We start from the raw sequence: 13,794 nt of genomic DNA, 5'->3' as shown, positions 1-13,794 counted from the left end.
CCATCAGTATGTGGTAAATTTTTGACATTTTGGTAGGTACAAAATGAAATCTTAATATAATTTAACTTGTATGTCTCTTACTTTGAGTGATGTCGAACATTGTTTTATATATATATTTAATGGATATCAGCTTGTCTTTTTCATTTGTTTTTTGAAACTCTTTACATATTAGGATATTAACTCTTTGTAGATGTGTCACATTTTTTCTAAGTTCATTTGTCCTTTTGTTTGGAGTATCTTTTTCTATGACTCCTCTTCCCAAATTTCCTTCTTTTATCATTAAATATATCATTCTTTTTCCTTAGTGTTTGGGATTTGGATTATAATTAGGGAATTCGTCTCCCTGATCAGGGAGGAACTTGCTCGTATTTCCTTCTAGTACTTGTATAGTTTATTTTATTTTATTTTATTTTTTTACAGAGGCAGAGATAGACAGGGACAGACAGACAGGAACGGAGAGAGATGAGAAGCATCAATCATTAGTTTCTCGTTGCGCATTGCGACTTCTTAGTTGTTCATTGATTGCTTTCTCACATGTATGTGCCTTGACCGCGGGCCTTCAGCAGACCGAGTAACCCCCTGCTGGAGCCAGCAACCTTGGGTCCAAGCTGGTGAGCTCTTTGCTCAAGCTAGATGAGGCCATGCTCAAGCTGACGACCTCAGGGTCTCGAACCTGGGTCCTTCCACATCCCAGTCTGACGCTCTATCCACTGCGCCACCACCTGGTCAGGCTAGTTTAATTTTTATATTTGTATTTCTGACCCATATGTAATTCTGATGTTCAGTTTGAGGAACAGGTGTTACTTGTTTTCCAAATAGCTATTGGGGTCTTCCAATAACACTTATTTTTATGAAATCTAATTTTTCCTCATTGATTTGAGTTACATCTTTAAGCCATTTAACAGTAGTGTTTATGTAAGTTTTATGTGATGGGGGCTATAATTTTCATATCTATTTCTCCTCCTTTAATTATATTCTGAATTCCAAGGTACACATGCATGGTTTTGTTTCTGAACTCTTTTTTAGATTATTGACTTATTTGTCCTATTTTTAGTATTCTAGTGATAGTGCTAATTTTCTGTTACTTTTTGGTATTTGGTAGAGCAAATGTTCCAATTCCCTCATTATTTCTTGTTTCTCTGATGTTTTGGATGGTACTATCCTTATAAATTTACTCAGTTTCTCTACAATTGACTTTAATATTTTGCATATCATAGTCTTATGAATATACTATTTGTTCAGTAAATAATTATGGAAGTTAGATAATTGCTAGGGGTAATAGAGAATAATTAAATAATCCTTTTAGTTCAGCAAATATTTATGTAATTTAACTGTAGGATGTAGGGTGTAGAATGGAAAGAGGTAATATAAAAATGAATGAGACACATTATGCCTACCTGTCTAAGAGAGAGAGTTAAATAATTGCAAAAAATACAGTAAATACTACAGGATTTTTTTGGAGTGTGAAGGGAAAGTGACCAACTGTTCCTACTAGAATTAAAATTTTATAAGCAGTTTTTAAAGATTTTCAGTGGAAATTTGTTAAGCAGGTAAAAAAGAAAATGCAAATCATGAAACTAGTTAGAAATGTATTTATTTTTTATTTTATTTTATTTTTTTGTGACACAGTCAGAGATGGACAGATAGGAACAGACAGACAGGAATGGAGAGAGATGAGAAGCATCAATTCTTTGTTGTAGCACCTTAGTTGTTCATTGATTGCTTTCTCATATGTGCCTTGACGGGGGGGGGGGGGGGGACGAGGGGACTACAACAGACTGAGCGACCCCTTGCTCGAGCCAGCGACCTTGGGCTCAAGCTGGTGAGCTTTGCTCAAACATGATGAGCCTGTGCTCAAGCTGGCGACCTTGGGGTCTCGAACCTGGGTCCTCCACATCCCAGTCCTACAATCCATCCATTGCACCACTGCCTGGTCAGGCACTAGTTAGAAATTTTTAATGTAAAATAATTCTTATAATAAGAATACTAATTCTTGATCATTCAAAGTTCTTAAATAAGATATTAAGTAACCCTGAAGATTTATATAGAACTTAGTTCAGTCTTCTCATGTTAGGAGTAAGAAGTGACTTTCCTATGATCATATGTTCTTGAAAGTACTGAAATTGAAGTACTTTGTTCCAGGGAAGTTCCAGAGTAGGGAAATTGGTAAAAGTATTCAGGGCAGCCTTGAAAAGTTTGTTAGAAATGAAATACAAATAACAGTTAACAAATAATGTTTTTATTACAGCGTAGTGTTAATTTAGAGGTACAAAAGACATGTAAATGTGTTTTCTTAAGTTACAAAGAAGTTGTCTAGCAAGTATTAAAAATTGGTTCAGGAGTTCACTAAAAATGAGATCGCTGCTTAAAAATTATATAAGGGGCACGAGGAGAATTGGCTAGAACTTCATTTTCTCTTAGAAGTTCAATGAAATCACTTTTGGGACTTTTTTTTAAATCATTCATTCATTCATTCATTCATTTATTTATTTTCATTTTTCTGAAGCTAGAAACAGGGAGAGACAGTCAGACAGACTCTCGCATGCGCCTGACCGGGATCCACCCGGTACGCCCACCATGGGGCGACGCTCTGCCCACCAGGGGGCGATGCTCTGCCCATCCTGGGCGTCGCCATGTTGCGAACAGAGCCACTCTAGTGCCTGAGGCAGAGACCACAGAGCCATCCCCAGCGCCCGGGCCATCTTTGCTCCAATGGAGCCTTGGCTGCAGGAGGGGAAGAGAGAGACAGAGAGGAAAGCGTGGCGGAGGGGTGGAGAAGCAAATGGGTGCTTCTCCTGTGTGCCCTGGCTGGGAATCGAACCCGGGTCCTCCGCACGCTATGCCGACGCTCTACCGCTGAGCCAACTGGCCAGGGCCTTTTTTTTTTTTTTTTGTATTTTTCTGAAGCTGGAAACGGGGAGGCAGTCAGACAGACTCCCATTTGTGCCCTACCGGTATCCACCCGGCATGCCCACCAGGGGGCGATGCTGTGCCCATCCGGGGCGTTGCTCTTTGCTCTGTCTCCTGGGGCAGAGGCCAAGGAGTCATCCCCAGCGACCGGGCCATCTTTTGCTCCAATGGAGCCTTGGCTGAGGGAGGGGAAGAGAGAGACAGAGAGGAAGGAGAGGGGGAGGGTTGGAGAAGCAGATGGGCGCCTCTCCTGTGTGCCCTGGCCGGGAATCGAACCCGGGACTTCCGCACGCCAGGCCGACGCTCTACCACTGAGCAAACCGGCCAGGGCCACTTTTGGGACTTTTTGTGTGTGTGAATTTAAGCAAGTTAAAATAGCTAACATTTAATGTAGTACTTACTGTGTCAGAGTATTAGTTTGTGCTTATTACATTTAATAACTCATTTTTCTCTCACACTATTCTATAAGGTAGATTTTTTTGTTTTCATTTTACAATTTAGGAAAATGAGGGTACCCAAGTCACAGCTTATAAATAGTGTTGCCAGGATATGAATTCTAGAACTCAGCCTTTCAATTATGAGAGTCATTTTTAAAATTAGGTAATATAATACAAAGGAGCTGGTAGCAGAACTAAGGGAATTTACTGCTTATCTGTAGTGTGTACTTACCTAATGAAGCAGATTTGATAAAAGCTGTATTTTGTATGAATCAGGTTTATGGGGGAAACGTGTGAGTTAAATTTATGACTTTCTCCCATTGCATTTTTTCTTTGGATGTTTGTGTTACAGTTGACTAAACACTGGCATATGGTATCTGAAAGGAAAAGAAAGGCAACAACTGACATATCTTTTTGAGTGTTTTCTTATATTTGAAGATCATTAGTAAATGGAACTCTTACTGTTTTTAGAAACTTAACTATGGGTACATCTTTAGTTCATGTTTTTAATAGTCTGTATTACATTATCTCTTCTGCTAATGGGCTCCCTGCATCAGGATTAGATAAACGTTTAAGTACAGAGATAGAAAAGCTTCCAAGATAAAAATATTTATTTCATTTTAGAAGTATAAGTGTAGTATATACTTATATGCTAAGTATAGTAGGAATCTTTTTTTTTTTTTTTAAGCATCACAGGTGATTCTGGTAATGAACCGGGTTTAGGAACTACTCTACTGTTAGAACACACTTTCTTCTCAGTGAATTTCTAGACCTTGAGATAATATTTTACGGGCTGTTAGAAAATATTATACTAATTATTCTTAGCTTTTGATTTCCTGACTTTTTTCTTTTCTTATTTTTCTACAATAGTTTATGCCAACGTGGCTTCATTCATACAGATGAACCAAGGATTGGGATAGCAAGTATAAAATTAGAATCAAACAGCTGATTGCCCAGCAGGATGCCATCAACTAACCGAGCAGGCAGCCTGAAGGACCCTGAAATTGCAGAGCTCTTCTTCAAAGAAGATCCAGAGAAGCTCTTCACAGATCTCAGAGAAATTGGCCATGGAAGCTTTGGAGCAGTGTATTTTGTAAGTGTTAAAGGCTTAATGTCGGTAACCAGCATTTACTTAACATCTAGTCGTGGGAGAATAAAATACAATAATATAAAAAGATACGTCATTTTATAATCACTTGCATAGGTGTGTGTATGTGTATAATGTGAAAGTAGATACTTTTGTTTATTGAGCTTCTTGGATTATTGAAAAATGTGAAAAGAATATTATTTTGCTTTAACTTACATGTTTAGAATTTTTGAGCACACTGTTTTTAGAAGTCTTATCACTTGTATTGTTAAAGAATTAAACATTGCAAAACACTGACTTCTGTAGAGTCCCCTGCAAGTCAATTTTAGAGTTGTGAAAATCTAGGGTTATTATTTGGCAGAAGGATATGAACCAGTCTTTTTTTCTTATGTGTGTTTGTGTGTACTTTATGCTAAAAAAATAATCAAATGCCCATTTTAACCATTTTTAAGTATATAGTTTGCGACATTCATTATACTCACTATATTGCACAACCATTATCATCTATTTTCAAAACCTTATCATCACCCCAAATAGAAACTCTGTATCCATTAGCAGTAACTCAGAATTTTTCCCTCTGCTCAGCCCCGGGTAAACTCTAATCTACTTCTTTGCCTCTATAATTTGCCTATTCTAATATTTTATGTAAATGGAATTAAATACTTTTTTTTTTAATTAAGTGAGAGACAGGGAAACAGAGAGACAGAGACTCCTGCATGCTCCCCGACTGGGATCCACCCAGCAGTCTCTATCTGAGGCTGATGCTCTACTCATCTGGGGACACTGCTCCATTGCTTGGCAACTGAGCTATTTTAGCACCTGAGGCAAGGCCATGGAGCCATCCTCAGTGCCTGGGGCCAACTTGCTCATTTGAGCCATGGCTATGGGAGAAGAGAGTAGAGGGAGGGGGAAGGGTAGACAAGCAGATGGTCTCTTTTCCTGTGTGCCCTAACCAGGAATCAAACTCAGGACTTCCACATGCTGAGTGGCCGACACTCTATCACTGAACCAACCAGCCAGGGCCAAATCATATACGTTCATGTTAGCTTATATCACTTATAATGTTTAGCATCACCTCACAGATCATCCATTTTGTAGTATCTATCAGTAGTTCATTCCTTTCTATAGCTGAATAATATTCCATTGTATCTATATACCATGGTTTGTTTATCCATTCATCTGTTGATGGACACTAGATTGTGTCCACCTTTTGGCTATTGTGAAAAACGCTATAGTAAACATTGGCATAGAGTATCTGTTTCAGTCCCTGTTTTCAAATTTGACTATGTACCTAGGAGTAAAAATACCAGGTAACATGGTAGTACTGTGTTTAATTTTTTGAGGAAATGTCAAATTGTACCATAGTGTCTGCACTGGTTCCATTACCACCAGCAATGTACCAGAGTTTTAGTTACTCCATATCCTCACAAATGCCTATTATTTTCTGTTATTTTGATTGTAGTTATTCTAATAAGTGTGAAATGGTATCTCATTGTTTTGATTTGTATTTCCCTAATGATTTATAATGTTGAGCATCTTTTCATATGCTTATGTCTATTCAAGTCCCTTTCCAAGTTTAAAGTTTGGGTGGTCCCTTTGTTGTTGAGATGTGATGGTTCTTTATGTTTTTTTGTTTTGTTTTAAGTGAGAGGAGGGGAGATAGTGAGACAGACTCTTCCATATGTGTCCTGACCGGGATCCACCCTGCAACCCTGTCTGGGGCTGATGTACCAGTACCGAGCTATTTTTAGTTCCTGAGGCTGATGTGCTTGGACCAACCGAGCCATCCTCAGTGCCGGGGCCACACTTGAACCAAGTGAGCCACTGGCTGTGGGAGAGAAAGATGGAGAGAATGGGGAGAGGGATGCAGAGAGAAGCAGATGGTCACTTCTCTTGTGTGCCCTGTCTAGGAATCGAACCCCAGAGGTCCATATGCCAGGAAGATGCTCTATCTATTCAGATACCAGCTAGGGCCCTTTATGTTTTCTTAATACTAAATTTTTGTCAGATACGTGATTTGAAGGTATTTTTTCACATTCTTTAGTTTTTTTCATTTTCTTGATAATGTCCTTTGATAAGCAAAAGTCTCAAATTTGGATGGAGTCCAATTTATCTTTCTTTTCTTATTCTGCTTGTGCTTTTGGTGTCATGACTAAGAATCTATTGCCAAATTCAAGGTCATGAAGATTTATTTATCCCTGTGTTTTTTTCTAAGAGTTTTATATTCTTTTTTTTTTTTTTTAAAGACTTTATTTATTCATTTTAGAGAGGCGAGAAGGAGGGGGGAGAGAGAGAGAGAGAGAGAGAGAGAAGAGGGGAGGAGCAGGAAGCATCAACTCCCATATGTGCCTTGACCAGGTATTCCCAGGGTTTTGAACCAACGACCTTCAGCATTCCAGGTCGATGCTTTATCCACTGCGCCACCACAAGTCAGGCGAGTTTTATATTCTTAACTCTTACAGTTAGTTAGGTCATTGATCCATTTTGAGTTCATTTTTATATGTCTTGTGAGATAAAGGTCCAAATTTATTCCTTTTTTTTTTTTTTTTTAAGAGGAGAAGAGATAGTGAGACAGACTCCCACATGTGCCCTGACTGGGATCCACCTGGCAACTACCTTCTGGGTCCGAATCAACAGAGCTGTCCTCAGTGCCTGAAGCCAGTGGCCAGTGTTCAGACCAATCGAGCTCTCCTCAGCACCCAGGGCTAACACTCAAACTAATCAAGCCCTGGCTGCGGGAAGGGACGAGGGAGAGAAGGGGGAGAGAAGCAGATGGTTGCTTCTGTTGTATGCCCTGACAGGGAATTTAACCCAGGAGATCCATATGCTGGGCAGATGCTCTACCCACTGAGCAAGCTGGCCAGGGCCCAACTTTATTCTTTTGCATGTGAAAATCCAGTTATCCCAGTACCATCTGTTGAAGAGATTATTGTCCCTCTTTGATTTTTTTTTTTTTTTTTTTTACAGAGACAGAATCAGAGAGAGGGATAGATAGGGACAGACAGGAACAGAGAGAGATGAGAAGCATCAATCATTAGTTTTTCATTGCGACACCGTAGTTGTTCATTGACTGCTTCCTCATACGTGCCTTGACTGTGGGCCTTCAGCAGACTGAGTAACCCCTTGCTCAAGCCAGTGACCTTGGGTCCAAGCTGGTGAGCTTTGCTCAAACCAGATGAGCCCATGCTCAAGCTGGCAACCTTGGGGTCTCGAACCTGGGTCCTCTGCATCCCAGTCCAATGCTCTATCCACTGCGCCACTGCCTGGTCAGGCTTTTTTTTTTTTTTTTAAGTGAACGGGGGTGAGACAGAGAGATAGACTCCCACATGTGCCCCGGCCAGGATCCATCCGGCAAGCCCCCTAAGGGCGATCCTTTGGCCATCTGGGCCGTTGCTTCGGCTCTGCAACGGAGCTCCTGAGGCAGAGGCCATGGAGCCATCCTCAGCTCCCTGGGCCAACTGGCTCAAACCATAAAGCCATGGATGCAGGAGGAAAGGAGGGAGAGGGAAGGAGTGATGGAGAAGTAGATGGTCACTTCTGTGTGCCCTGACCCAGAATTGAACCCAGGACATCTATACGTGGACAGGAAGGCTCTACCACTGAGCCAACTGGCCAGGGCCTGAATCTTGACTTCTTGTCCAATCAATTTGCCATATTATATAGGTTTATTTCTGAACTCTCAGTTCTATTCCATTTGTCTATTTCTTTATGCTAGTACATCACTGTTTTGATTAATGTGGCTTTGCAGTAAGTTTGAGATCAGGAATAACTTATTCTTTTTAAAGATAGTTTTGGCTATTTTGGGCCCCTTGAAATTCTATATGAATTTCAGGATTGGCTTTTCTATTTCTGTTAAATCTGTTGGTCATAATGATGGGATATAAAAATGAGTCTCGGCCCTGGCCGGTTGGCTCAGCAGTGGAGTGCCGGCCTGGCATGCGGGGGACCTCAAGTTTGATTCCCAGCCAGGGAACATAGGAGAAGCGCCCATTTGCTTCTCCATCTCTCCCTCCTTCCTCTCTGTCTCTCTCTTCCCCTCCCGCAGCCAAGGCTCCATTGGAGCAAAGATGGCCCGGGCGCTGGGGATGGCTCCTTGGCCTCTGCCCCAGGCGCTAGAGTGGCTCTGGTCGCGGCAGAGCGATGCCCCAGAGGGGCAGAGCATCGCCCCTTGGTGGGCAGAGCGTCGCCCCCTGGTGGGCGTGCCAGGTGGATCCCGGTAGGGCGCATGCGGGAGTCTGTCTGACTGTCTCTCCCCGTTTCCAGCTTCAGAAAAATACAAAAAAAAAAAAAGAGACTCATGTACATAGATAAAAGTGAAGTGGTTTACTTGGGAGAGGGGGTTGAGGGGAAGACAGTTGGTGAGGCAGTAAAGAGGGACAGATAATATGGTGATGGAAAATGTTTTGACTTTGGCTGATGGGCATACAACACAAATCAACAGTTCAAATGCTATAGAAATGTTTATCTGAAACCTATATACATACTCTTATCGATCAATGTCACTCCATTAAATTTAATTTTCTAAGTAAAAATTTTTTTAAAAGTATTGGAATTATTAAAGGGATTACTTAAATCTATAGATCATGTTTGGTAATATTGGCATCTGAACAATATTGTCTTCCATTCTATGAATACAGGAAGTCTTTCTAAACATTTATTTAACTCTTATTTTGTTCAGCAGTGTTTCAGTGTACAGGTGTTACACTTCATTGCTTAAATGTATTCATCAGTCTGTTATATTTTTAGATACTGTTGGTATTGGAATTACTTTCTTAATTGCCTTCAGATTGTTCATTGCTGGTATATAGGAATACAGCTAATTTACATGTGTTGATCTTTTTTATTACTCTTAATTATAGTAGACATACAGTATTATATTAGTTTCAGGTGTACAACATAGTGATTAGACATTTATATACCTTACAAAGTGGTCACCTCATAAGTCTAGTACCCATCTGATAGCATAGTTATTAAAATATTAACTACATATTAATTAAATTAATATAAGTAATTAAACTATTAACTTTGTTGTACTTTACAGTCCTGTGACTATTTTTATAACTGGCAATTTATACATTTTAATTCCTTTCTCTTTTTTCACTTATTCTCCCCCCACCACACCCTACCCTCCAATCTACCAGCTGTTAATTTATTCTCGGAATCTGTGAGTTTGTTTGTTTTATTTAGATTCTACATATAAATGAAATCATATGGTATTTGTCCTTCTCTGTCTGACTTATTTTCCCTAGCATAATACCCTCTAGGTCAGGCGTGTCCAACAGTTTTTGCCCTTGGGCCAGATTAGAAAGAAAACTTTTTTCACAGGCTGGATGAAATATTAAAATTACAGAAACGATTCGTTTAAGTAAACAAAATTTTATTGTGTAATTTGTTTATGAATAAATGTGAATGAAAAAATTTTTAATATGCGATATTATTTTAATAAAAATATAATTACAAAAATTAATATGATTACATACCATATGAATATCCAAACTGTATCGCAATCAATTGAAACAATATTTAATTAATAGAATGAGCTTGAAGGGGTTATATCGCAAATAAAACAATTATTTCATTTTATAGACAACTGTTTTCAGTTAGCAACTGCAGCTATTGTCTATGCTACAGTGCCACTTGATTCAGCACACTTGACCACAAAAATAACGAATTGTTTGACCTTGGGTGCACACTGGCAAACTCCACCTAAAAGAATGTGGGTTTCGGCCCTGGCCGATTGGCTCAGTGGTAGAGCGTCGGCCTGGCATGCAGGGGTCCTGGGTTCGATTCCCGGCCAGGGCACACAGGAGAAGCGCCCATCTGCTTCTCCACCCCTCCCCCTCTCCTTCCTCTCTGTCTCTCTCTTCCCCTCCCACAGCCGAGGCTCTATTGGAGCAAAGATGGCCTGGGCGCTGGGGATGGCTCCTTGGCCTCTGTCCCAGGCGCTAGAGTGGCTCTGGTCGCAACAGAGCGTCGCCCCCTGGTGGGCGTGCCAGGTGGATCCCGGTTGGGCGCATGCGGGAGTCTGACTGTCTCTCCCCGTTTCTAGCTTCAGAAAAATACCAAAAAAAAAAAAAAAAAAGAATGTGGGTTTCACCATCGCTGCTAAAAGTCAAACAGTTCATATCAAGTACAGACGAGTACAAAAGTTGTAAATCTTTATAATGGAACTTTTTAAAAAAAATAAGTATTGCGAATTCATTCGACCAATTATTGGAAGTTAACCCTAGATTAGTCATACGCAGAATTCTTTTCCGTGTATCACTATCTTCTTAAATATCTTGATTTCCAATAATCAAAGACTATTCTGCTTCTGAGTAGCTGAGATTTTAAAGTAGTGGAGAATATTAAAAATTTAATCATGGGCCAGATGTGGCCCATGGGCCATATGTTGGCCATGCCTGCTCTAGATCCATCTGTGTTGTCACAAATGGCAAGATTTCATTCTTTTTTATGGCTAAGTAATATTCCATTTTATATATATGTACCACCTCTTTATCCATTTTTCTGTCAGTGGACACTTAGGTCGCTTCTATATCTTCACTATTGTAAATAATGCTGCAGTGAACATAGGGATACATATATTTTTTCAAATCAATGTTTTTGTTTTCTTCAGATAAATACCCAGAAGTGGAATTGCTGGGACATATGATAGTTTTATTTTTAATGTTTTGAGAAAACTCCATGCTGTTTTCCATAGTGGCTGCAGCAATTTACATTCCCACCAGGAGTTGCACAAGGGTTCCCTTTCTCCACATCCTGGCCAACGCTTGTTTCTGGATTTATTGATGGTAGCCATTCTGACAGATGTGAGAGGATATTTCACTGTGGTTTTAATTTGCATTTTCTTAACGACTGGGAATATTGAGCATCTTTTCACATGTCTGTTGGCCATCTGTATGTCTTCTTCAGGGAAATGTCTATTCAGTTCCTCTGCCATTTTTTAATTGGATTCTTTGTTATTTTAGTGGTAAGTTGTATGGGTTTATTATATACACTTGGGATACTAACCCTATCATATGAATCATTGGCAAATATCTTACCCCACTTGGTGGGTGTCTTTTTGTTTTGTTGATAGTTTCCTTCACTGTACAAAATCTTTTCAGTTTGATGTAGTTCCATTTGTTTATTTTTTTCTGTTTCACTTGTCTGAGGAAATATATCCCAAAAAATGTTGCCCAGGGCAATGTCAGCAAGTATACTGGTTTTGTTTTCTTCTAGGAGTTTTATGGTTTCAAATCTTACATATAAGTCTTTAATCCATTTTGAGTTTATTTTTTTGTATGGTATGAGAAAGCAGTCATTTTATTTTTGCCTCCTATGTTACAGGTTTACTGATCATATAGGCATGAGTTTATTTCTAGGCTCTTCCTTCTGCTCCATTGAACTATATCTGTTTTTTTGTCAGTACCATGCTGCTTTGATTACTATAGCCTTGTTAGTGTAGTAGTTTGATATCAGGTAGTGTGATACCTCCAACTTTGTTCTTTCTCAAGATTGCCTTGGTTTGGCTATTTGGGGTCATTTGTGGTTCCATATAAATTTTAGGAGTATTTGTTCTAGTTCTGTGAAAAATGCTATTGGTATTATGATAGGGATTGCATTGAATCTTCAGATTACTTTAGGTAGTACAGACATTTTAATGATGTTAATTCATTTTATCCATGAGAACAATATATCCTTCCATTTTTTGTGTCTTTTTCAATTTCTTTCTTCAGTGTCTTGCAGTTTTCTGAGAAACAGGTCTTTTATCTCCTTGGTTAAATTTATCCCTAGGTATTCTTTTGATGCAATTGTAAATGTTTTTTGTTTTTGTTGTTGTTTTAATTTAAGTGAGAGAGGAGGAGAGATAGAGTGATAGACTCCCACATGCATGCTGACCAATATCCACCCGGCAACCCCCACCTAAGGCCAATGCTCTGCCCATCTGTGGCCATGCTCTCAACCGAGCTATTTTTAGTGCCTGAGATGGAGGCTCCATTGAGTCATACTCAGCGTCCAGAGCCAATGTGCTCTAATCAATCGAGCCATGGCTACAAGAGAAGAAAGAGAGGGGAGAAGGAGGGTCAAAGAAGCAGATGGTCGCTTCTCCTGTATGTTTTGAATGGGAATCAAATCTGGGACTTCCACACACTGGGTTGACACTGCCATTGAGCCAATCAACCAGAGCCAATGGGGTTGTTTTCTTAATTTTTTTTAATAGTTCATTATTAATGTATTAAAATGCAACTAATTTCTGAACACTAATTTTATATCCAGTGATACATTACTGAATTGATTTATTAGTTTTAATAGTTTTATGTTGGAATATTTAGGATTCTCTCTGTATCAGTGGTTTTTAACCACCAGTTTGTGGACAGGTGCCAGTCCACCAGAAATTTTTGTGCCAGTCTGCAAAAGAGTTAACTACCCTGGCATGAGAATTTCTGGTAGACCAGTACCTGAAAAACATTGCTCTATATAGTATCAGTTATCTGCAAATAATGACAGTTTTACTTCTTCCTTTCCAATTGAAATGTCTCCTATTTTTCTTATTTTAATTTAATTTTTTTTTGTCTGGTTGCTGTGGCTAGCCCTTCTAATACTGTGCTAAAAATGGTGAGAGTGGACATCCTTTTCTTGTTCCTGATCTTAAAGTAAAAGCTTCCAGCTTTTCAGCTTTTCACTGACTATGATGTTAGCTGTAGATCTGTCCTGTTTGGCCTTTATTATGTTGAGGTATGTCCCTTCTGTCTCCACTTTGCTGTTTTGATCATAAATGGATGTTGGATTTTGCCAAATGTTTTTTCTGCATCTGTTGATTAGGATCGTATGATTTTTATTCTTCATTTTGTTGATGTTATGTATAGCACATTAATTGATGTGTAGCTATTGAACCAAACTTGCAACCTGGGAACAAATACCACCTGATCATGGTGTGTGAACGTTTAAATGTGTTGTTGAATTTGATTAGATTTTATTTTGTTGAGGGTTTTTTTGGGTTTTTTTTTGCATTTTTCTGAAGTTGGAAACGGGGAGGCAGTCAGACTCCTGCATGCACCTGACCGGGATCCACCCGGCATGCTCACCAGGGGGCGATGCTCTGCCCATCCGGGGTGTCGCTCTGCCACAATCAGAGCCATTCTAGCGCCTGAGGCAGAGGCCACAGAGCCATCCTCAGCGCCTGGGCAAACTTTTGCTCCAATGGAGCCTTGGCTGCGGGAGGGGAAGAGAGAGACAGAGAGGAAGGAAAAGGGGAGGGGTAGAGAAGCAGATGGGCGCTTCTCCTGTGTGCCCTGGCTGGGAATCGAACACAGGACTCCTGCACGCCAGGCCGATGCTCTGCCGCTGAGCTAACCGGAAGGGCCTTGTTGAGGTTTT

General features: G+C 39.8%; 1 protein-coding gene across 2 annotated transcripts in view; it reads left to right on the top strand.

Moving 5' to 3' along the window:
- Positions 1–13,794, top strand: part of TAOK1 (TAO kinase 1) — a 168,800-nt gene that overhangs the window by 49,106 nt on the left and 105,900 nt on the right. For both annotated transcript variants that reach the window (XM_066263155.1, XM_066263156.1), the window contains exon 2: positions 4,218–4,440. In XM_066263155.1, the coding sequence (XP_066119252.1) occupies positions 4,309–4,440 (132 nt within the window). In that variant the 5' untranslated portion in view covers positions 4,218–4,308. The remainder of the gene's footprint in view (positions 1–4,217; positions 4,441–13,794) is intronic.

The sequence above is a fragment of the Saccopteryx bilineata genome, chromosome 2 (genome assembly GCF_036850765.1).
Source record: "Saccopteryx bilineata isolate mSacBil1 chromosome 2, mSacBil1_pri_phased_curated, whole genome shotgun sequence".
Taxonomy (NCBI): Eukaryota; Metazoa; Chordata; class Mammalia; order Chiroptera; family Emballonuridae; genus Saccopteryx; species Saccopteryx bilineata.
The sequence above is the reverse complement of the archived record's forward strand: the minus strand, read 5'-3'. Positions and strand labels throughout refer to the sequence as shown.